The 25,423-nt window shown below is 41.2% G+C and overlaps 1 protein-coding gene across 6 annotated transcripts; it reads right to left on the minus strand.

Moving 5' to 3' along the window:
* Window positions 1-716: 716 nt before the first annotated feature.
* LOC117770570 (myocyte-specific enhancer factor 2D homolog) lies at window positions 717-24,461 on the minus strand. 6 transcript variants are annotated; one of them, XM_034600145.1, is made up of 13 exons: window positions 24,221-24,461; window positions 17,211-17,557; window positions 15,655-15,858; window positions 15,362-15,499; window positions 13,746-13,959; window positions 12,547-12,603; window positions 11,671-11,852; window positions 10,877-10,906; window positions 8,489-8,618; window positions 8,190-8,382; window positions 7,399-7,467; window positions 6,014-6,064; window positions 717-5,501 (listed from the first exon to the last, which is right to left on the minus strand). In XM_034600145.1, exons 2-13 carry the CDS (start codon window positions 17,262-17,264, stop codon window positions 5,030-5,032), a joined length of 1,794 nt encoding a protein of 597 aa, XP_034456036.1. In that variant the 5' UTR covers window positions 17,265-17,557; window positions 24,221-24,461; the 3' UTR covers window positions 717-5,029. The 6 variants fall into 6 exon arrangements, with proteins under 6 accessions (XP_034456036.1, XP_034456038.1, XP_034456037.1 ...); XM_034600147.1 differs by lacking the exon at window positions 6,014-6,064; XM_034600146.1 differs by lacking the exon at window positions 10,877-10,906 and having other exon boundaries at window positions 24,221-24,460.
* Window positions 24,462-25,423: the final 962 nt, after the last annotated feature.

A 25,423-nucleotide genomic window follows, 5' to 3' on the forward strand; every position in this document is an offset into this window, starting at 1 on the left:
TGAAGTGGCGACTCTGTCTCCTCTGAGATGTTGATTCATGAGACAAGTTTCAACATAATCAACTCGTCTGAGCCAGAAAATGCAGCCGGTCCTGAAAGACAACTGTCGAGTCAAGGTTGAGGATGAGGAAGAAAGACGGACGCCACAAATATGCGACATCAACAAACATAACAAACCCACAGCAACAAAAGAACTGACGGTTCACAGCAAAGTCACCACATTAGTTTCACTGAGCTCAGATCCACTGATTCCCTTTCACCCCCGACCGCTTCTTTGTCAGTAGGATTACGCAAAAAAAAGATTTCCACAAAACTTGGTGTAAGGATGGAACACGAGCCGAGAGAATCCATCGAATGTTGGACTGGATCCGTAGAAAGCGGCAGATCAAACATATTTTTTAAACCTGTTTCTTGAACATTGTGAGAGGACGTCTTTTGACATTTTCATGGATTTCCCAGAGAATAATTAATGGAACACAGAAACAGGTCGATGTGAGGGTTCAGTCAAATTTGGCCGTTTCTTTATATCTTTGAATGTGAGAAATGAAGATTCATCGCAGAAACTGTGACAACAGAAGAGGATTGAGAGGAAAAAGCTGAAAGAGATTTTACTTGTATTTACCAAGTGTTCCTTGTTGGGGACTTTTTATTACCTTGAAAAAGGAGGTTACACAATAAACAGCCTCTTTCATGTGGGAGAAGAAAACAAACCACAGATTCAAGTTCATTTCACTCAATTTGTCTATTTAATATATAAAATACGGTAAAACATACGCAAAAAGGATAAGGTTTCAAGGGACTTGGATACTTTGGTACAACAAACACTTTTTGTAAAAGCGGTATAGAATTTCAATTACATATCAGTGCATACTTTGTATATGAAAATATACACAAACTGTATATCATTCTCAAAAAACAACAAAAAGAAATATTTTCTTTACAACAAAAACCCAAAGCGGACTAGCTCAACACAATATATTAGCTATAAATTTCATCTTTAGTATTTCATATGCTACATTATTCTGAGTCCTTTGAAAACTCATTTGTGATGCATGTCCTTTATCTTTACTGTACGTAACATGACTTTAGTTGTTACCTGTGTCCCATGCATTTACATGTTTCAAATTTCATGAATTACTAATTTCAGTTGTTTTCTCTCGTTTTTTTTTTTCTTCTTTATAAATATATTCTATATCTTAATTAAAACTGCAGCATTTAACTGGTATTTCCTTCCTTCATTGCATTTGCTAATACCACAATAACTGATCGTGCAATTTTCAGCAAGTTGTTTCAAAAAAGGAAACCAGTACTATATGTTTATGATAAGAAAGGTAAACGCAATAGAGAGAAAATGAAAAAACAGTTTGGCTATCCTACACAAAATAGCAATAAAATAAAAGCTCCATAATAATATCATTATAATAATAACAGACAATGGAACTGTCACCAGCACAAATTAATCCAAAAATAGTGAGATTCTAAAAAACATTGTACACAACAAGTAACAGGGTGCAGGTTTTTCATTTCTCATATAGATTGTCTCGTGACTACACTGCTAGATCTGACAGAACCTTATTGTACATGAGCGAACCTGCGAGCGGCAGGAAGATAGAGCCAATCAGTGTGGTGTCACATTTCAGTCAACCATCAGCGCCCACTAGGAGTTTCCATGGAAATTAACTGGTTTAAAATGCAAATGATGGCGTAGTAGCAGAGGAGATCGTCGGCTGCGTGAGGGCTGGTGCCGCTCAGCAGTCCAATCTTTCAAGTTTAGGAATAGTTTGACACTTTGGGGAAACAGAATTCACTTGAATGCCGAGAAGTTTGACGAGAAGTTTGTTGCTCGTCCCTCATGTCGTCAGGAGAAACTCCTGTCGTTCCAAACGTCTTTTAAATAGCTTAAATTAGCTACTGTTGTGAGTTCATGTATTTAAAACAAAGTTATGTTTAGCACCTTTTAAAATGAACTGAATCGATTGAATGAGAGTTCATGTTGGATTTAATTTCAATGTAACGTTTGAGCAACATTAGCTTTGTAGTTTTCACCAAGAGGAAAATATCGTCACTGTCAGAAATGTCTGATATCTCGAAGTGCGTTTCCATCCACGTTAAAATACACATTCTCAATTTTTCTTTTCTTTTTCTGATTAAGAAACTCTTAAGCCTCTTAAAAGTTCTCCCTCCTTCTCCAACAGCTTTTCCTCTTAGAGGCTCTTTGAAGAGTCAAGATAAGACTCAAAAGATGACTTTTTATATTTTTACCAGAATCTAGTTTTAACTGAGAGGGGACATTTTTAGAAAACATAATTATAAGACGTTTCTTAAAAATGTCACCACTAGGGGCAAACCAAACTGTTTCTGTATCCTAATGCACTCAACTCCTAATATTTGCATTAGGATGGATTAGTGGATGGAAATGCACTTTAGCTCAGATTTTCTTTTACTATCTAAGTGATATAACATGAATGCAGCATTAGACGTCAGCCTCAGAGTTGCTGATTGGTGGGTTTGTTACCAGTTTCCTGCTGATTTAACCGGCTGCTGTAGCTTCAGCTTCTCGTCAAAATCTGGGGAAGAAAGTGAGTTTCCCAAAAGTTCCTTTAACAATTCAAACGTTAAATACTCTCCAGCATGAGGTTTTGGTTTTTTGAAAGAGTTGGTTGAATTGTTTTCCAGTGCTGATTGACAGAAGAAGAACACTAATGACCTGAAATGAGCAGAGGAAACTGCTGAACACCACGCTGTCGAGTGTAGGACGGAGAAATAAGCTGATCATGGAAAACATCGACTGGCATTAGGCGTCAGTTCGCCCTCGTGAAAAGGTCACACGTCGAGGTGATATCCTCCACTGACCCACAGCGTCTGTGGTTCCACTCTCTGCACTGCGGGGCTCGGACTAATCGCAGCATCATTTCACCCACACACATTTAAAAGTGTAGCATTGCTTAAGTGGATAATCAACAGTCAACAAACACCAGCCGACGCAAACAGTCTGCACCGAGGGCGTCAACTCGAGGGGAGAGACTTCCTGTTTCTACGTATAAACATCCTGTGAACACACACACACACACACACGCACGCACACACACACACACACACACACACACTCATACATAAACTTGAAATGGTTCAGACAAAACTAATTTGTACTATAAAATATACAATTGAACAACAAACACAGCACTTATTAGCCAATTTCTTGACTTAACTTCAAAGTGAAAAAAGGCAAAAATCTGTGTCTGGTTAATGTGGAAAAGATTAAACGTGATTCTGTCGAGCAAAGTGTGTGTGTATTACCTCTTTAAGTACACGATACGTGAATGGCAGTGTCGTAATGATGACTTCATGTTAAGGTGGATACTTTTACTTTTGGTGGGTTTTTAAAAAAAGGGCGGGGGGGGTGGTGGGAGAATATGATGACACCACAACCAAGCAGGCTTCGGTGAGTGAGAGACAGAAAGTGCACACACCACCAACACTAGCATAAAATAGGTTTACTGAAACACGTCTGATCCACCAGCACTACCTAGTGTGGCGTAGCCCCTGCACCGTAGCTCAAAACAGATCAAAGTCACACTCGTATATGCAAACAGATCCACTGAGAATCAACACATTGCTTGTTTTTAGGGATACCTAGCAAAGTCTATGCAAATATATTCATATGTACATACACGTCGTTGAAGCTGAAAAGCTATTGTACTTTGTCGCCAACTGAAGCGGTAGAAATATAGAAAATGTCTTTTTCCTTTCACTTTTTGAAACACAGCAAAGAGCTAAGGAGAGCTATAGAGAGCTAAAGAGGACATCAAAGCTTTTTGTATAAGGAGTGATTTTTATACAAAGTCAGAATTCCTACTTCTGGACGACTAACAGACCTTCAAAACAGATTATTCTTTTTAAATACCAACAGATAAAGAACACTTGGACTGAAGGAACCAAATACTTCCCTACCTCGAAAAAAGCCACCAGAGGCTCAGAAAACTTGTACTATGCTTTTAACTGGATGGCGTCTACTCCTGGTAATAAGCTGAGGGACTGTGGCTGGATTTCTGGCGCAACAATTTCCATCTGAGCTCCAGAGGCGATGAGCGAGAGGACGGGAGGAGCGCTCAGTCCGAGGAGAGAGTGACGACAAATTCAACGCTCGAAAAGCATCAAAAGTTTCTAGTTCTCGCCGGTTTTTGTGAGTGATCACTCGTCAGTGTCCCCGCACCGCGTGCAAGAGGCTTTTGGCATTTTTTTCTTATTCCTAAAGAGAGGTTGATATTGGCACTCGGGCAAAGTGCTCAACTCCACGGCAGCAAAGTGCCACTTGAGTGCTCGGGCCTGCCTGGGTAAAACTCTCACCTAGAGTCCCTGTTTGAGTCTGTTTAGTGTCACACAGATGCTCAGTCCTCAAGGTGTCCGGATTAAGTTATTTCCAATAGTGCAGTTTACAAGTGCCTTACTGAAGAATGGACAGCACACAATCCCAACGGATTTCAAAGAAGCAGGAAGTGGCGAGTCATACAGCAGAAGTCCTATCGCGTTGACAAGCCACGGACCATATTGAGAACAATGCAGCAGATCTCAATGTAAATACATGAAGGTGATGCAGAAAGCGAGTGAAAGAGGAATATTTTTTACTGTTGAGTCAGATTGAAAGGCTAAGTGCCTTGTTTCTAACAAAAAGAAGTTACTATACGGGAGTCCATTCAAGCAAGAAGGCTTTAAAATCTACTGTCCCTCTATTCAAGGGGTCTAAATATCCAGCAGAGCACTAAACCGTCCTTCCCTCACTCAGAGCGAGATTTTTATTTTATTTTTTAAATGTTTTTTTTTCTTATTTTGGCAAAGCCTCATAAGTCTGGGTGACGCAGGTGAGTGGTGTAATTCTGGAAAGAGGCAGATGCATGAGGATAGTGTCACATGGCAGTGTGGGTTGGGGCAGTGGGGGTGTAAGGATGAGTGGGTGTGTGTGTTGTGGGTGTTTAAGTGTCACCATAACTTCACAGGGGGGGGGGGGGTGCAGAGAAACGGTGCTGGTGCATCTATGTGACCCAGGTGTCCAATCTCATGCGCTTCACGTTCCCTCCCTCCTGCTCCGGGTCGTTTGACACCCTGAGGAGATCAGCCGAGGAGCTGAAGTCAGGCGGCAAGGAGCGGTTTGCTGAACCCGTAGAGCCAGCCGTGCTGCCACCGCCTCCTCCTGCACCTCCATGGCCGCCGCCGCCGGCTGTACCGGTGTCGTCGCGATCGCTGCCTTCAAAGGAGCTGGCGTTGCTGCTTACGCTGTTCGCAGGCGAGCGGCCGGTCGGGGGCTCCAGGCACAGCAGGGAGCCGGGGTACTGCGGCGGTGCGCTCAGGATGGCTCCACCTGAAGTTGAGGACGGTGTGTTGGAGGAAGGAAGAGAGCAAGCGCTGCCGTGATCACGGCCAGGCGAGACGGGCTCCGACTTGATGCACACGCTGGAGTTGGTGTTGACGGTCAGCATGGCGCCTTGAGGTATATGGGTCACCGGCCTGGGAACAAAATCACGGAGGACAGAGAGGGGAAGAAAATGGAAGATACGGGACAGAGCAAAGAGGAAAGGTGAGGACAAAAAACAGACAAATGATTAACGACTTGACAAAGTTGTATAAGAAGCTGGAAAGCGACTCGCATCAAGACAAAAACCCACATTACAAGGCACAGCACCGACAGGGAAAAGCCACACTCAATTATTCAACAGCCCAGTCAGTTCTGAGCCTCTTCAAAGCAGAAGTAAACACCCCCACTGCTCCCAACAGATCAACAGAACAGCCCAGGAAGCATGAAATGATTGGTGTGACAGGGTGATTCGCCGTGAGTCAGCCATGATGTGAACAAACTACAAATGATAAACAGAAAATAATCTCGGGGTTAGAGAAAATGGCGTAAACCTGAACTAGGTCTCTTTCCTGTTTGACTGCAGACAGCACCACACATGCTTAGGGAAGGGGGGGGCAGCCAAAAGCGCACAGACACACAGGAAAAAGGAAGTGTGATACAGTACCGGCCCAACCACTCATCTCTACCCAAGAGCAGGTTGGACGGAGAGCCAACACTGGGGAGAAAAAATGTTGGAACCCAAATCAAAAGGGAAGAGGTGGATTAGAAGGCATGTGTGGAGAAAAGTGTGAAACATTATTGCGAGCAAAGGTTTCGTCAACAACAGCAATAATGTTACAAATGATTGAGAACACAAAGAAACTAATCTGCTGGGTTCTGGTTCAAGTTTTACTAAAAATCCAGATGTCATAAATGTGGTTTTTCTGATCTACAAACACGAGAATAAACTCATCAATCAGGACAGTGAGGATCTTTCTAATTCTGTCTTTATAAATAGTGTGTACGGTGGCCCTTAAGGATAAAACTGCACACAAGAGTACATGCAAAAATGTCAACAACTAGGACAAACTTTCTCCAGCAAATGTACTGAATCTTTCCCCTCAAGACAGAAAGAAATACAAGACCGAGATTAAAAAACAAGGAGAGCATACAAATGATGCATTTGTACTGTTTCTAATTTTGGAGTGCATTACTCTTTGTTTGTGCTGATTTAAGCATTTGCAGCATTTCATGATTTTGAGCACTGGGCTTTTCTTCTTGCATGTGTTTGGTCCTTAGAGGCCACTGTACTTGTGCATGTTGCAGGTGCTGCAGCATGAAAACGGAGGGAAGGAAATAAGGAAAAAGGTTTGATATCTGATAACAGGGGAAATAAAATTATTTGACTACACACAAATAGATTGAAAACTGAAATATTCTTATAACATATACGTTACCACTGCTAAATATGTTTACTGCATTAATTGGTTTAATTTTGATTATTAAAATACACTGTAGTCGTGACTAATGGACAGTTGCTATTTATCAAATTTTACTTTACTTCACTAACAATAGTAATTCACAGTTTACCTTAAAACTGCTCAAATTATTTGCCTAATTTGTACTGTGACATTAAAATGTATCCACAACCCTAAAGTTGAATAAAAATAAATAAACAGTAAAGATAAAATAAAATGCTAAATTGTAAAAAGCTTGACTTAGTGACTAGTTGCCACATTTATAAAGATGCAGAGAACTGCATTTGTATTTTTAACCTAGATTGTGAATCGTCTTTTATTTTAAGAGTATGAATATCCTTTAAAATTATAACAATGATAAGATAACATTAAACTAAATTTCATAACTACAATAAAATTAAATATAGATTAAAAATTAAAAATGATTAAAATTCTATTATGAGCTCTTACTGAAATTCTCCTGGCCCTAGTTACTAAATGAGAGGTATAAGCTGCCATTATGGCACAAGCCTTTTAAAAAGTGGCACCCAACCCCCCCTACAGACAAGGTCATGACATTTCACATACGAACACACTAGTAGTGGCTGTTCACCTCAGATTGGCAGCCAGACTGGACACCTGGCTACACAGCTCGCTGCTCTGTTTGTCCACGCCCCACATGCTGTGGACAAGAGGAGAGAACACACTTCAAGGATCTGGTGTTCACGCCACCGAAACCCAAATGGAAACCAGCAGCACTTCATCACGCTGATGCTGCACTAAACAATGTTCTCAACGGCTGAGTACAGACTGCAGTTATCTATTCAGGTCTGACTGAGAAAAAAAAGTTTGAACAGGGCCTTAATAGGAGCAAGGAGGTCAAACTTCTAAACTGTCTAAACCTTTATGAAGTTCACTGAATTTAAAGAAATAGTGTCCATGCATGAGCCGTGTATAAGGTTGGGACTAGTTAACTGTATAAATAATAACCTGTTTATTTATTTGTTTGTATCGCTCTGGTTTTTACTTTAAATCATTCTCTCTTTCTCCTCCAAACACTGCATCTGCATCCTGCTGAAGTCCCATCAACTCCAGAAAAACTGAATCATGTTCAGATTGATGTTATGAAGACGCTGAGATGGTGAGATGCTGGTGAAGAGACCAATTCACTTAAGAGAGGGATGTGAATTGCTTGCATATCAGGTCATGGTATGGAGAGCATGCACGCTGCATGGGAGGGTCAATAGTAAAGTATTTCAGCGTTAAGAGGAAAAAGACTGAGAGCTGTTTTAATCTCCATCACCGCCACCAACGTCATCCCCGGCACCGGAGGAGAGGGATGGCAGAACTTTTCAAAAACCAGGTTTGAAGTTGCAGGGATGAGAAATGAAAGAATGGACTTACACCAAGTTGCTGAGTGATGCAAGATTAAGTTGCTGCTGCTGCTGCTGTTGTTGCTGTGTTTGCTGTTGTTGCTGCTGCTGTTGCTGTTGCGGTTGCTGGGAAATAGCCTGCTGCTGCCATGAAGTCGGCAACAAGCCACCAGGAGACGCCAGAGCATGTAAAGCAGTGATGTCCGCGCTGGTCAGCTGGTACTCTGAGAGCATGAAGGACAAAAGAACCAAGACAACAAAACTCTTGATTTCTCATTTAGCTAAAAGTGCATGATCACTCCCTGAGCTCGTACAGGATGTTGAGCTCACCTGTGTTGTACGCTGTGGGCATGGCGGAGAAGGGCAGCCCCTGTGCCAGGAGGCTCGGTGTGGCTATGGAGACCACCGGCGTGGTGAGAGTTTGTGCCACCTGGGCTCCAGCCGCCAGCCGCTGGGCGTTCTGCCAGAGAGGTCAATGACATGTTAAACCCCGCAGAAACCTAAGCACTAACCTACACGTGCTAACAAAAGCTAAAGCTAAGACTTTAAAAATGTAAATTCCGACATGCTGGGAATGACAATGAGCTAATGGCTGGATTCATAATGATTTACCAAGTCAAGTAAATCTCAGACGCAAATGGATTTTCGTGGAGGTTCGTGATGACATGCATCAAAAACAGTTTGCTTGTTTTGAGCCATAAACGCTGTGGAGACTTTACATTAAAAGGCAATTCACGTATGTATTAAGGTAGGTTCATTTTTCAAAAGTTGCATCCTTTTCAAATTAAGTCTTTAAGTTAAGTTTACAAGCTTGAAATTATGTTAAAAGTCCCTAAAGACTGTACTGTTGTACATTATCTAAATATATATTACTTATAATGATTTTAATGTTTTAATCCATAGAATATTTTTAAATATATTTCCTGGGCATTATAGTCTTTATTTGATGGGACAGGATTAAGTGTGAAAGTGGGAGAGTCCAACCAGGTGAGCTGTTGGTAACCCTGAATTTCAAGACCACAATTACCTTCAGAAATAAATGAAATTAAATGTCCACAGTGAAATAATAGAAACACAAAGACACCAATTTAGAAGCCTCTTTTAGATTAATTTTCTGTTGCCTGACTAATTGACTAAACTTAGATAAATTTACTGAAGTAAATAGTAATTCTCCAGTTGTTCAGGCAGTTCCAACAAGCTGGAAGTGACTTGTTTGCTTTTTTGCAACTGCAGGATCGAGTCTAACTTGTAAGTGAGTGTGCAGCTAATCTCATGTTTCTCCAGTGGATGTCACTAAAGGCTTTACAGTCTCCTGCCTGGCTGCTCTCAACAATGGTTACTTTTTAATGTCTCAATCCCTCACTCTTAGAGAAGGCTAACGGGGGTCAAAGCTGCTGCCTGCTCAGTGTTTGTACATTAAGTCGGACATTTAGATGACAAAATATTCAGTGATTCTCCTAAACAGCTGCAGCAGACACGCCGCTAGATCTGTGCAACTGTTACTGTGAGGTTTTATTATGACGTAGCACTGCTGGAAGACACAAATCTCAGAGGAAGCACAATACACCAGAGCCTGCTTCGGCTGAGTTATATCACAGATAAAAGCAAAATGAGGTTCTTTGTAAGAGGGGGAAAAAACAAAAGGTCTGCATATAAAAGGCCAAAAATGCAATAATTCTGCTCTGGAATTACTCATATTGTGAGACTGATCATCCTGAGAGGAAACATTGGGCCAGAGTTATGAGTGTTACGCTGCCGAGAGAGGAGGGGGGGGGACGTTAGACTGGAGAGAAGGGCCAGATTCAATTAACTGCCTCTGTGAAGAAGTGAGGGAGGGCGGCTGGGTGAGGGTGATGAAAATGAATCACTATCCTGTGGAAAATGAGATTCTTACCTGACAACTTTGAGTGGAATTGTACGAGAAATGACAATCATGCGGCACCGGCAGCAGAAATCAGCAGCCGCCATCCACCCTCTCTCTCTCTCCGAGTAAATTCATCTTACATGAAAATTAGATTTTACTGGAAAACTCACTCACTAAGTTGTTTTATGTGATTCTGATTTAATTTGTTATATTTTTTAGTGTGAATAAGAATATTTTGCAGCACAATGAATGGTATCATATAAAAAAGTAGCAAGTTTAGAAAGCTGTAACTAAAGATTTGGTTTTATTTGTTGTAAGTTTTTGTTGTAAAAGCGTTGGAGCTACATATGTAAGATGCAACTGCAGCAGAAGATTGAGTTAAATGCCTTTAATGTAATTCCAGTTTGTTTTTTGAAACGTCTCTAAGTGATGGCGAGAATGAGAGTCGGTGTGAGTGTCAGTGAACAGGGGAACATGCTCTGTGGCACTTAGCTCCATGATGCCAAGTGAAAAGACACCCATGCTTTCAGTGGTATCATTAGATGAAGGAAATGTGCCTCGTTGAAAACTGATGAACACTCAAGGACAATTCTCAAGGTCTGTATGACATTAACCTTTCTACGTTTTTCTCTGAGAAGATCACGATCCCAACTCTACAAAACAAAACAACCATGAGCCCTGAACGACATGCAGTCAAGGTGGGAACCACAAAGTGAAGACTACCTCAAGAAATGTCAGTGGAGCAAGACCAAAAACAATGACAAGCTCTTGTACAGTTTCGTAACCATGCTAAAAATGTGTGGACAGTCGATAATCATCGAATCATGCGAGTGACTGACGTTGGGGAAAATCACCTCGTTTACCAATTCCAGCTCATCCTCTGTCTGCAAAGGGTGGTAACAGACAGGGTTACAACTCTGATCCAGGTTTGTAACCAAATACTCAATTGAATCGTTAAAAAGACGAGACAACAATCATCATTTGATCCATTGCAAGAATAAAAATATTGATTAAACTTGATAACAACAGCTTGGGGAAGATTTTGTTAAAACCTCCAGTGATGCTGTTCAGACAAATTCTGTTTCCAAGGTCAAAAATGAACTTTGAATCTCTACTAAAAAAATGTTTTCATGATCTGTTGGTGGTTATGACACAGTCAAACAGTGGCTATGAGTAAAAAGGAGTGTGTGTTTAGTTCAAAGACTTCTGAAAAAGCCCAGTTATGAGAAAACACATCAGTATGTCAGTGGGAGCTGATGATTCATCCAAGACTTTACAAACTTTGCCAGAGTAAATAATGAGATGTTGAACCTCAAGTATGCAGCAGAAATCTTAAATGTAAAAAACACAAAAATGATGGCAAACAGCCTCTAACACAGTGTTCACCTTCAAACTAATTCTTGATTTTCATTTCACTTTCAGTTCAAAATGTCATTGTCTAACTCATAATGTTTCCGATCTAATCTTCAAGGTTTTAGGTTCAGATATGATTCACTTTGTTATCATTAGTTTTTAACAATCTCACCCAACTGAGCTTTTTAACAGAGGTGAGAACAGTTAAATCCTATAAAAAGGTGTCATTATTTCCAGGATTCAATGTTGACTGAAAGGACCCAGACAGAAACAGGCTCAGTTTGGTTAAGCTCACCATCTGCATGAGGCTCTTTCCGCCCTGTGAGGTGATGACTCGGAGGTCTGGCTTGCGGCTGTTGACCATCTGGGGGCTGGGAGGTGGGGGTGGAGACTTGGCTGGAACTACTTTCCCCAGACTGTTGCCGTTGGAAACGGTGAGGAGGCCTGGGGAGGCCCTGGCACTGGTGTATCCATTAGCTGCGGGGGAAACAGAGGTGTGAATGGACAGGAATCGTTAGGAAAATCAAACAGGTGAATGGAGACAGCGGGGGACTGACGCTGTGTGCACTCAAATTATTGTTAAGAAAAAAATGAATCTATTCCGAGAGGCTCTAAAATGAAAAGGAATGTCAATCTGGACTGAATCTAAGTGTTTGAGAAGCCAACAGAAAGTAAAATCCACATCTAATGAGACCTAACTAGATGATGTTGAAACCTCATTGTGTTAGAGAGGTTTGATTTATATTAATCCTTCTAAAATGATACAATCTGTTGTTTGAAATATCTACATTTCTGCAATTAATAACTATCATATTGAATCAATAAGATATTTTTTACTCTAAATATCACATAAAATTAAGTACACAAACACATTTTCCAAATACAAACATTTAAAACAAGAACTAAAACATATTTCAATTGAAACAAAAAAATGTACATGAGCTATAGTGTTAGAACTATATCTATAAAGTGAACTACATTTCTGAGGGTAAGCACTGGGAAAACTATTCATGTCTGTTGATGAAACTTATGGCATCATCTGGTCCCTCCACGGCACCATCATCTCTGATGGTGCCGTGGAGGAACCTTGGAGAGGATTTAGGATGATTACAAACTAAACAACTAAAGAATAAAACCTGCTCAGGTTCTTAACAAATAAAATCGTACTCACGGACTGGACTTGGGCATCCTCCATTTGAATTATTCAGGTCACCTCCCAGAAGAGCACCTATTGTTGAAAGATTAAATTAATAGAAAGGATTATCATTATTGTAGCCACCACAAATCAGTGGTCAATTACTTTTCTGAAATATGGTGTAGACGCAGTATTTCTACTATTGGTAGTAAAATCTAAAAATGAAGTTGAAAATGACGTTTTGAAGGAAACTGTAGTGGCACAAAACTCTGAAGAGAAGTTATGATGTAATCGAAAGCTCAGATGTCAATGGAAATCCCCAAATATAGAGTATGTGTATGTGATTGTGTGTGTATGTACAAGTTTCATAGAAAAAGACCAGACAAATACAGACATCCATGTGTAAATATTTCATTTTTTGATCTTATCTCATTTTAACCATTCGTTTGGCACTTGTTCTAATTATTATTCTCTACTGCACATTGCACTTTTTCAGCACAGCTACAGTTTGCCATCTTGCATTTCACTGGGCATATTGTTCATCTTTGAATCTCGAATACTCAAGAAAAATATTCACTTAGGTAAACAGAAGACTTAAGCCGTTTTCAGACATGACCTGTGGGTAAAATCCAGAGAATTGGCAGGGGACTTGTCTGCCTTCAACACATGCACAACACAGCGGGAGGTTCTCTGCACAGACACGTTCACAACAGCAACAAATCCTCTGCACTTTTAAGGCGAGAGGTGGAACAGCAGACAGAGGCAGGAAAAGACGTATTAACTTCAGTGCTACTTGTTTGTATGATGCAGCTATGCACTGATAATCAAAACATTAGAAGGGACATTAAGAAAAAATCTCAAGTGCGGTTCAGCAAGTAGTTTTTCACCAAAGCCAAACACAGTACAACAGTCTAGAGTAAAAGAATGTACGCTGCTCCCTGAGGAATTACTCAGCTCATTACATGTAAAGATAAGGGGCTGGATATCTACTGTAGGTCCGTGGTTACCTAACAACGGCGAATAACAACTGGCAATAACGGTTACAATCATTACAAAGTTATTGTTGAGGAAGTAAACAAGAGGTGGATTTAAGTTCAGATAGTGTACAAGAAGAAAATGGGCTGAACTAAAAGGGGAACATTAGAATTTGTTTTTGAAACTTTACCTACAATAATATGCAATTTCTCTAAAAAACGACTTGAATCTTGCCGCACTCAGCAGAATCGCTCACTCACCTGCACTCGCTGGTCGCTGTGGCAACCCAGGAGACACCGTGTTTCTCTGAAGAGCTGGTTGCTGTGGTGACAGGAGGTGGGTATCCGTGAGAGACGATGATGTTACATAGGAGGTAGTTACCAGTGCGTTGCCAGGGTTACTGAATTGCAGTGTGCTTTGACTGGACGCCTGGACTGTGACTGGCATGGAGAAGGTCTGGGGAGCCGTCGACTGCTACGAAATGGAAAGAGGGAATTTTACTTTCAGTCTAAACCGTGTGAAAAGTCACCGCTAGGTTTCTTCAACATCACTGTTTTCACCTCTAAACCTGTATTAACTGATTTTTGTTGTCCACTTGGTGGCAGTGAAAATAAGCTGTTGACAGATCAGTTGATATGAACTTGTTAGCAAACAGTTGCTTGTTTACACATTACTCTACGAATTGTCATTTCATTCTGAGACGTGTCTCTGGCCTCCTCCGTGGAACCGTCTCCAGCAACTCCTGAGGGAAATCTCTGGCTCTTTGACTGTCAAATGAAAAAGCACCAGCTCTGAACGTGTCGGTCGGCCATTTGGTGCAGAGAGGCTCGTGTGCAGAAGATTTTAGAGCTCTTAACTTTGCAGTGAGAGCGACGACAATGAATAAAACACTGCATTTGTGGACCGAACTGCTAAACAAGGAGCCGAAAGGCTCATTTTAAAGTTTTGTAAAGCTTCAGGGAGCATCAGACTCAGGGAGCATCTCTGAAAGTTCATCCCTACAAGCTAACCCTTTCACAAAGCCATGTTTGGGCAACGTATTGTAATTTTGATGGACTTGCATTGAAGCTCACATTAATCTACACATAGCTTTGTGTGAATTCTTAAATGCTCAACATGAACATAAACACTCAACATGAACATTTTGATAAGGATCTATTGAATTTGGTTAGTAAAGAAAAATAGATCATTGTACGTTTGAAGTAAGAACTTGACTGATTAACCCAACACCAAAGTTTCTGGCATGTTGCAAAGGACTCTGTAACAAAATGTGTGAAAAAAAGAGAGGAACTTCACAACAGAAGTGGTTTCCTGTGACTAAACAAACAAACAGAGAATAATAACAGAAAGCGTCCGAGTATACAATTGAGAAAAGCAGAATAGTAATTACCGAGATTACCCGTCTTACACAGTGTTCAGACACTCAACAATTATAAAACTTTTTTTCCAGGCATTAAACTCATTTGGTTCATTTTCTCGTATCAGCAGCAGGGCCTATTTCCTTTAACTGAAAAACTACCATCTGATGGAGCAGAGCAGAGTCACGTCAGAGAATAGTTGACTTTTATCACACGATGAGGGGAGAGTTGACCGACAACACTGAGGGTTTGAAGTCGAAGCGAGAAGCATGAGTGCCAAAAGGGAACCTGAAGACATCGATGAGACAATCTGCAGAAATTGCCTACTAATCTACACACACCTTGAAGTAACACCACAAGTGTGAGGCTGACTGCAGTGACACACGTCCTTTCTCGGAAAATGTCCGGTATAATCTGTAACACCGGTGTTGCCGAGAGTTTCTCCACACCATTGCATCCCTAATACTCTGTATGGAGGATAGGAGCATGAAGTGTCACATGCAGGTTGGACGACTTACTCCGTAGCGTTTGAAGAGAACATCCAGGTCCTCTGTGGTTTTACGGTACTTGTCATCATTTAAGGGACTTTGGTCGATGGAGTCTTCACCGTCCGGCTCTGGACTGTCACAACCGTTGAAGCCTTTCTTTCTCAAAGTCTACGAAAGTGTAAAAGAAAGGGAATGAGTGTCAGTCAAAGATGTGAGGAATTTATTTTTGTTTTATGGTTCAGTATGCAAGAAATGTATAAACATGGCAAGACAGGAATAAGAGTTTTTCGATAAATTTTAGAGTACTGAAGCGATGGATTTACCTCAATGATATCTGCATTGGTCCGGCTCTCGTGAGGCTCATTGTACTCTGTGTATTTGAGTAAGACCTTGTCCATGTCTGTGCTGGCATACTGGAACAGCTTGTTCGCGTGGTTGAAGATGATGAGGGCGATCTCGCAGTCACACAAGACACTCAGCTCGTAGGCTTTCTTCATCAAGCCAAACTTTCGCTTCGTAAATGTCACCTGAGTGAGAACAGTGAAGAAAGTTGGAGAGGAGGAGACAGGGCAGAAGGTGGGGGGGTGAAAGAATGAGTTCTGGTTAAGTCGACTTAACTAATTTAAGGTTAAATATTTTGTGCTTTGCAGTATTGCCACAGACTCACTGAAGGTAAAAAAAGTTCAGGTAAAAAGCCTGATTTAATATCTCTATAGAGCTTTCTCTGGTCATCTGTCTTTATTCTAGTCTCTCATACTTTTCCTTTATGCAGCCCTTCTGTTATCCACGCATGAATCAGGGTTATGGTTAAAAATCTAAATGAAATTGAAAATTCAAGAGAAGAAAGAGCTGATGACCTATGAATAATCTTTCTGGAGTCTGGTAATTAATACAAAATAATCAGTTACATTACTGGAACACACACAGTCTGATGTAAGATGTTTTTGTGTTGCCAGAGCAAAGGTTGAAACACACTGGTGTCCTAAAAATGCTAAATGAACAGTTTCCTAGAACTGTAAGTAAGCAAACAAAATATCTTGGTCAAGGGAAAAAAAAGAAGAAGTACACAAAGCTGCTGAGCTCACAGCTGAAAATGTGGATCTATCTAAAAGACCAGAAAATATTGAAGGTTGTAGAAAATCTGGGCTGTGTGGCAGAAGGACTGAAAAAAGCCACTTGTGGAACAAATTGACACATGATGAAAAAAAAACATGGAGGACTGAGAACATGAGGCAAAGTGTGATGAAACTGAACTTTCCAGAAGTGACACAAAGCAAACTATTTGTCAAAAGCCAGACTCATCTAATCACCCGTCCAACATCCTCCCTGCTGTGAAATTTAGTGAAGAAGTTGCAGTGATAGGACAGGAAGCAACAAATGGGACTGACAGAGGCAAATTCTCAAGGACAGCCTGTGTTACAGTACTTGAGACATTTCGCTCCAGGAAATATGGATTTCTGAATGGGACAATGAAACATGAATAAATCAACAATAGACGAGCTTCAGAATAAGTCAACTGTGCAAGACCGGAATAAAACTGAAGATCCATTGGGGTCAAGTCATAAAGTGGAACCAGACTTTTCGACCCCAGCGTAAAGCCATTTTTAGACATGAACTCCAGAAAATGTCCGGAAGATTGTGTCCGGGACATTTTCCATATGAAGACCGCAGCAGGGGATTGTTGGGATCAGACGCGTTATATTTTTTCTGTTTCGTGTCTGTCACGTGTTAAAAACGTCATCATCACACTCACTCGCTCGCAGTGAGTTTATAAATCTGACATTTGCTGTCAACTTTTAGGTATTTTAAAGTTTTTTGTTTAATCCTCAGGGCTACAGACATAAAGAGAAAATGAAATGAGAGATAAATTAAGACTCACCTGCTTGTTCCTTTCATCTGTGATCCGTTGGATCTGAATCTTTTTCCTACCCATGATGCTTTGCAGTTGTGGAGACAAATGTCGCAGTCAGTCAAGTAGAGAAGTGCCTCTCTGAGGCTGAGAGACGAAGTGCAGACCACTACTCTTACTTCAGCCCAAAAACACTTGCACGGTCATTCATCAGAGGGACGGCACACACACGCATTTCTCTGCCCAGGTGTGGTGAGGCAACGTGGTCGACAGCAGCGAGTGAGGAGTGCAGACTGCAGAAATGTGTGAGGGTCGAGGAGGTCCTCAGTTCATCGTTTGTTCGCAGCCACTGTGGCGAGGAGGAGGACACTGCTCTCCTGCATGAGACAGAGACAGAGACAGAGACAGAGAGAGAGAGAGAGAGAGAGAGAGAGAGAGAGAGAGAGAGAGAGAGAGAGAGAGAGAGAGAGAGAGAGACAAACGTCAAAGCATGACATGTGAGGGAAATAAATGGATAATATCTACATCAGATTACCTAATGCTGTCATAAAATAATTAATTTGCTGTGCGAGAAAATGATAATAAAATGACAAAGTAATCTGTGCTGTTCTGTCAAATGAACCCTGAGAACAATGAAGACAACAATACTGTCTGATTATAAGGGCAGGGGGGCACAGATGATTGAGGAATCTATCCAGTCAACACTTTGTAGGAAAATCACAGGTTAAAGTCACCATCTTCCAGTATCTGAGGCCGTTCAAACAATCGCAATACATAAAAGTTCAAGGTCAACTGCAGCGTAATTTTGCTGGTGACTCAGTTTAGGTACCAGCACAGTGCCAGAAATTTGATACACTCTCAGGCTCACCATCACCACACAGCACACATGTCCAGGAGAAGAGCTCTCAATTAAACTGATTTTTCATTTGATCCAAAAGTTTCTGCTTATTTTCTAACTGTACCCAAAATTACTCCCAACCTTCTACCCAAAGCATTGATTTACAACAACGAATCTGTCAAGATTCCAAAGTACAGCCTGCCCGATTTATCGGTTGCCCGAAAAAAATTGGCCAACATGAGCCTTTCATAGACATATTGGTATCAGCATTTCAGTCTGCCTATAAAACCAGATTCTGAATCTGATATTTGCATTGGCATCAGCCCCCAAACATCCACATCGGTCGGGCTCTCGTCCAAGGTCCAAATGTTAGGAGATATGTAACATCCTATACATTTCTCACAATGGCTCGCAAAACCCAGAACTCCCTAATTTCACCTTTGTACAAGTTACATTATGTGACATGACACCTGTCAGGGGTTTATAAATTATGATTTATAAATATAACATACAAATGAGCTATTCAACAAAACCCTTTGAGTTGTCATCTAACATTTCATAGTCAGTTGTTAGGTTAATCAGTGCTTAAATTAATTTATTGCAGCCCTACATGGAACTAAGATTTAGTTGAGATGAGTCATCGCAATGTGAACAAGAAAACAGTCAGCAGTTTTTGACTCCACAAATGTAATACTTCAGTCCCTTAGGGGCATTCACTGACAACACTGAAATAATCAATGTCTTTTTTTTCCTTTTTTTTTTAAAGGACAAGGTGAGAGGAGCTCTCCATGAAAAGGATGTCAGGGAATAAAACTCAGTTTGGGCGGCTGAAGACCTTCAACAGGAATAATGGATTCAATGACACAAGGCTGCTCTGCAGTGCAAAAGCAAAGATCAATGTTCACATTAAATGAAATTATATTGATGGCAATAGGATGATTACCTGTTTTGTGGATGACTATTAAAAGTATTAACACAGATGTGGATGTGATCACAGGTCAGGTGGAACATTCCATTGTTTACTTCACTCTCAACCGACGTATGGCATCAGAGGAGGGAAATTAATGACTATACCAGCTTCAAACTTCTTGGCTCTCCTTCACCGTGTGTGCTCTGAATCACTACCTGGTATTCTTTATATTCATTATATTCAGAATTCCATCTTAATGCTTGTGTAAAAGGTCCTAAAGGTTATAAAACAAGAAATGAAAACAATGAGGAATGACGAAGCCTTGAGAACCAAGGAAACTGGTCAAACTGCCAACTGGCCTACTGGACTTAAACTATTTATGTCAAAAATAGTGATAAAACAACTTTGTCAGAGCTTATAAATTGAAGTCTTACAGAAAACTCAAGACTGTTGTGTCTGTTGGTATAATTGTTAGTTTGTGAGAGGAATTACGCAAAAACTACAAAACTGATTTCCACCAAACTTGGTGGAGGGACGGGGCCTGGACGGGAAGATGTGATTTAAGACTTGGATCCTAGATGTTTTTTTCACTGTCTTTTACTATGTTTTATGACAATTAAATAATTCAGCTTATCAGACCACTTCATTTTTTTCTTTTATATTTTTGCTATTAGAACTAGACAATCGTGTGTAGAATTGTTTGGCCTTGGCGGAGGCTTCTTGTTTTATATGTATCACAGGTGTCTTGAATGAATATTTATAAAACTAAAACTAAGTTAATACATTGTATTGAATACAAATGAATGAAAAATAATGAAAGCAACTTAGCATATTTATTAAATCTACAACTGGGAACTAATTTTACAATAGGGATGCAATATACAATTATTCATATGATAATCATACACTTAGCTTCGATAATTCATTAGTCAAGAGCAATGCTAATTGTGGTTGTTCGGGAGGTTTAAATTAAGTGCTCCATAATTACAGAGGATTAATGATTTTAGTAATTTTTTGAAGATCAAGCTTTGAGTATCTCCTATGTAGCTTTTCTCTATTATCTTGTTATAAATTGAATATGATTGAGTTTCTGGTCAAAACAAGACAAGACATCCCAACTGATGTGGATTTCTTGAGGCAGATGTTGATATAAGGGACTAAAAATGTTCCAATACTGATATACATCCATATGCAAACACTTGCTTCTGATAGGCTGCTAAACTAACACCACCCTCTATGATGTAGTTTGTGCTGTGGCAAAATGGCGCTTTTGCGCATTAAAACTGTATTCGCAGCAGCGCTGGGCACCACCCCAGATCATTCATTAGCTGTAACTGTTGGGAACCAAATCCAAATGATTATCCCAAAAAGATATATAGAAATATCCAACTGCTAGACGGGGTAATGATTACAGAGACGCTCCTCCTTATTGGGTCCACTGACTTCCCCACTGTTAGGCTACAATATTATCTTTGATTAGGCTTGAATTAACCAGAATGGGGTTACACTGCAAGGCTTGTGTATGGCCTCCGTCCCTCTCTGACTGCCCTATGTGTGGTTGTCCCCTCATTACTGTAATTGACACGCTCATCCTTCCTCTTACCCCTTAAGGCGCTGATGGCTCAATTAGGAGCTGGCCAGAGGACTGATTGGACGCCAAGATAATGAGGTCACCGCTTGGCTTTAACTGAGCCTGCATCCAGCCAAACCAAGCTCACTCTGTGACAAACAGGAGGCAGATAGATGAAGAAGAAAAGAGTTTACAAGTCAATCTAAAGAGCCAATCCGAAGACAATAGATAGAAGACTATAATGGCGACAATTTAATGACTTTTGGCTGGGACCCGTTTGCCTCATTATCTCTATGGTCTGGTTAAAAAAACAAAAAAGAAAGAAAATAGATCCACACATAAGCCCCTCGAATCATCCAAGTGATGGTTATGCAACCCTTGAATATTCTTCTGAAAAAGCAGAGCACAATCAAGCTCAGGGTGGGCATCTGTCTGTTTTGGAGTAGCGTAATTAGTGGCAGTGACCTTTAGCGGATTACGCACTAGCCAAAGAAATGGGCCAAAGCCATGAGATAAATAATGGTCAGAGCCTCAAACATGACTTGCAGTGGGGTTTAACCATCCACAGCTCTGAGAGGATGGGGGGTTTAGGACGGCCTTAATGGCCCAATCACTGCTCCCGAAGATGGACAGGACTGCACTCATATCTTCTTGTGACTCTATATGAGCCCTACACCTCAACAGCAAGGACCGTACAGTGATGAAAGATTCATAACTATATGTTGCAGAGAAGCATTAGACAATATTAGTTCTGTCATTAACTATCATTTTTATTATCAGTTAACACTATTGTGATTTTTCTGACCATTTTGTTTATTAGGTGTCAAGAAATAGTGGAAAATATCCATGATGATTTTCCAAGGTCCAAGGTGACAAATCAAATCGGTAGAAAAATCGATTCTCAAAACATTTTCTCTCGATCTCCTAACTGATTCACCAACAATTCTTGTCAGCTCTACACCATCCAATTTGAATAATATCACAGTATTTTCTGAACCATATAAAAGTCCCTGTTTTAATGTGGTATGTCTCTACTGGGCAATAAGCTACTGTCAATACAAACACTATTACAAATATTGCTAAGGAAGAGACAATTTACACAGTGACTGCTATTAAAAAAAGACTTAGCTAAGCTATTTTCAACTTCTCAAGTATCATTTAAATCTGTCAATCTGAATGTGTCCATTTTCTTGCCTATATACTAAAAGAGACAATAGGGGTTTAACATTTTACTTAAGGAAACTTGAAAAAAGAAACAGTTGTTGCTGAGATTGAACATCTCCCCAATAAATGCTGCGGAAGTCTTTGAGTGGAGTGTCCCTGTGAGCCTTGTTGTTAACAGGTCTGAATGGAAAATGGTAACGATTATCACCGACTTTCTCAAGAGGGCAGTTGAAGGTAATGCAGTTTCCGAGCAAAGAGAAAATGGAATAAATGAAGGTTCTAGACATGAATAAAATATTTTAGCCAACATAAAAGAATGAAACTTGGAAGACTTATTGTAAATTTGTACAGCTGTCAGTTTCTCTTATTTTAAAAATCTAATCTCTTCTGGTCTCTCCTCTCTGGTTTCACTTACTGAAAAGGAAAATTTTCTTTTCTATGGTTTTTTATTGCAATGTGTATTGATGTATTATGCATCCACGACGTCTCGACAAATATTATGTTTTATTTGATTTATTTGTCAAAGCACCAAGACTTTATGTGACCAAGTGGGAAAAGGTGAAAATTGCAAAGCTATAAATGATGCCAACAACAGAGGAATCGAATGCTGTCTCAAGGTATTGTTGCCGTAGACTTTGAGAAACCCTCAGTATAATTTTGTTCATCCTGGCAACAATTCACAGCCTTGTCAGCTCAAAGTCATACACAGAGGAACTGCAAGCTCCGATAACACTGTTATTTTCAGGATTTTAATAAAACTGTTTTGTTGATGGGAGGGTTTTAGGCAGCCTGCATCTGCTGTGAGGCCGGCAGAGAAACAGGACTTCTGCATTTCAAACAATAAGTCATTTCAGGACTAGCAGAACCTAGCTTTAAACTTATTAATAACCACACTGCTGGTACAAAACTGAGAGGGACTGCACTGCATCCAGATGTTGACATGAATCCATCTGTAAGGATGGCACACAGAGGTGGATCACTCTGTCAAACTGGCCTACTTCTAAGTCCAGCAGCTTTGCTATCTACCCTGGGATGGCGCCCGCACACAAAACATGGCTGCTAATTTCTAATGCACAAGCAAGCTAATTTCCACTGGATACACACAAATCCAGTTTAAATCACAAACCAGTGGCCTAATTTGAGTCTGACAGAGGTTGCTGGAGGGTATATGTTTAAGAATACTTATGGTAAATACAGCTATGCAAATGCACCCAAGCCATTGTCTATTTGCAAATCTGTCTATTTGCAGATAAAACTGGAATTTCTTTTCCTGAAAATACCATCTTTTTCGCAGCTCCAAAACAGCAGTTGCACCGTACTGCCACTAGCACGCACTGTTCTTAGAGCAGCGAAGAAAAAGGTGATTTCAGGCAGCGCACCGTTAGCCAGAGCGAGATAAAATGTCAGCAACTTGGCAATAGTTCACGCCGGAAAGTCCCACAGGTAAAACAGTGACGTGTATTTTCATAAACCGTGGCTGCACTTTAACAGCTATTTAAAAGGAAGTAATTGTCGTGTAATATGAGATGTATTCACTTGTGGGTGTTTTTTCCGTTATTACAATCAAACTCATTCTATTAAATTCATTCTCTGTATGTATTTTTTCCAAAAGGTTTAACCTGATCCGATCACCCATCACTTCCATACAGGGTTTGTAGCATGCAGCTGTTAAAATACATTATGCAATTTATGAATTCGTAAATGCATTGGCAATCGAATCGGCCGATACGCAAAGTCCAGGTATCGATATATATCGGTATCGGGGAGAATGGAACCAGAAGGTGTCTAGAGTTTTGTACACAATCTGAGCTACTTTAATAACCAAAATCTCATCACACACACACAGACACACACACGCACTTAAACCAGGAGAATATGATTTTCCTTCAGGCTCTTGTTGGAGGGAAGCAGAGCGAATGCAGAGCAGGGCTTCTGAACAATAGCTCCCTCACATGTTACAGTTACACTCTCCTTAATAGCATTACACAATGTTAGATCTGCTGTGTGGTTAAAAAGGACATTGCTGTTAACAAAGTGGGAGCAGGACTCATAAGCTATTCTGTGCACATTATGACAGATGGAAGTCTGGAGACTGGGGGAGGAGGTGGTGGTGGGGAGGTAGGCCCACTGGCTGCAGACAGGAGGGTGGTTGAAGGGGGGGGGTCTCGTTTGACAGGCTGGTTGAGGTCGTGTGTCTTCATTTGGGCCAAGAACTCGCAGGAGTCCTTGAAGGCACCGCGAGCGGAGCAAGATGCACGGAGCAAGAGGACGAGCTGCTCCTCCACACAGGCCATTTCACAAGTCTTCCACTGTACGAGTCAGCCATTACCTTCCTCTCTCTCTCTCTCCTCTCCTCGTAGCTCGGCCCCACTGAGCTGCAGCACCCATTACACTGGTTCCAATGTATAACTACAAACCACCGCTGCCCCCCCTCGAGAGATATCAACCAGCCCCGTGTGGCTTATTTACTTGACATTTAAACCGTTGAGCAAACGGCTGTGGTGGTGGGGGGGGGAGAGAGGGGAAGACGCAGGAAGGAAATGTATCACTCCACTTACCCTGAAATATTGCTGATAAAAAAAAAAAAAGAAAAACCCCCACAAACACGCGTGGAACCGTCCGCTCCGGAGCCGACGCGTGTTCACGAAGAAACGCTGAAAACCACTGCAGCTGACGCGGCGTCTGTGTTTACGTGAATCCTCCCTCCCGCATTTTATTCCAATTTTTTAACGTGGAAGTAACTCTACTGTCCACCCGGGCGATAACAGTGAACCCAGTGTAACGACCGACGTCATCCACATCACCCCCGTGACGGACGCGCCGCCGGGCCAATGGGGAGCGGACGTGCGACGCCGCCGGCCAATCGGAGAGTCGCGCTGCTGCCTAGGTGGGCGGGCGCCCGCGAGAGAGGACATGACGGAGGTGACGGCCATGTTGTAGCAGTGGTGTTTGTATCCCTCCGCCTCAGTATTTACCTTTTGCATGATTTTGCATGTGGAGGGGAAAATGTCACCGTGGCCCCGCTGTGTTCGCTGCCTGCTTTCCATACCGCGGTCCGCTAGGCCGTGTGCTTCCCCCTAAACGTGCGCACGGGCCCCGGGAAAGGTTGTTGATCGTCCCGACGTGTCATCGGAGCGTCGCTTCTCATCATGTCAGATGTTGTAGCAGCACGAGCAGCCGCCTCTCGCAGGATCGACATGTGTTGTGTTAATACACATCTGTCATGAGGGGTTTCAAAATGTGTCAAATGAACTGAGACACAATCATAAACGCTTAATGCACCAGTAGTACTACGTGTTATAGTCATATGCAAATCTCATCTGGTTGTACACAGACCTACTTTACCTACAGTCAAAATATTTACACATAAATCCATACAACACACAGAGCCGGATCAACCCACCAGAGGGCCCGAAGGGAAGTGGGCCCCCTATTCCAGCCCGTCCACCCCATCTTATCGAGTTCGTTCACAATATTTTAAAATACACGTATTTGTTTATGTAAAATAAAAGTAAATATCAACAAATATACTATACAGGTATTAAACAGGCCCCCTCAAGACTGAGCGGGCAAGTAGAGAGTGAATAGCCTGTCGGGACCCAAAAACTTTAAAATAATATTCTGGTTCAGGTCAGGTTTGCTCACGTTGTCGAGGCTAGCTCCTCGGACTCGGATTAGGTTTGGACACAAAAAAGCAGAATGTCTGTCGGGTTAAGATCAGGTGAAAAAAATTGGATCAACGTAGTGCCCACTACTCAATT

This window comes from Hippoglossus hippoglossus, chromosome 11, assembly GCF_009819705.1.
Source record: "Hippoglossus hippoglossus isolate fHipHip1 chromosome 11, fHipHip1.pri, whole genome shotgun sequence".
NCBI classification, from domain to species: Eukaryota; Metazoa; Chordata; class Actinopteri; order Pleuronectiformes; family Pleuronectidae; genus Hippoglossus; species Hippoglossus hippoglossus.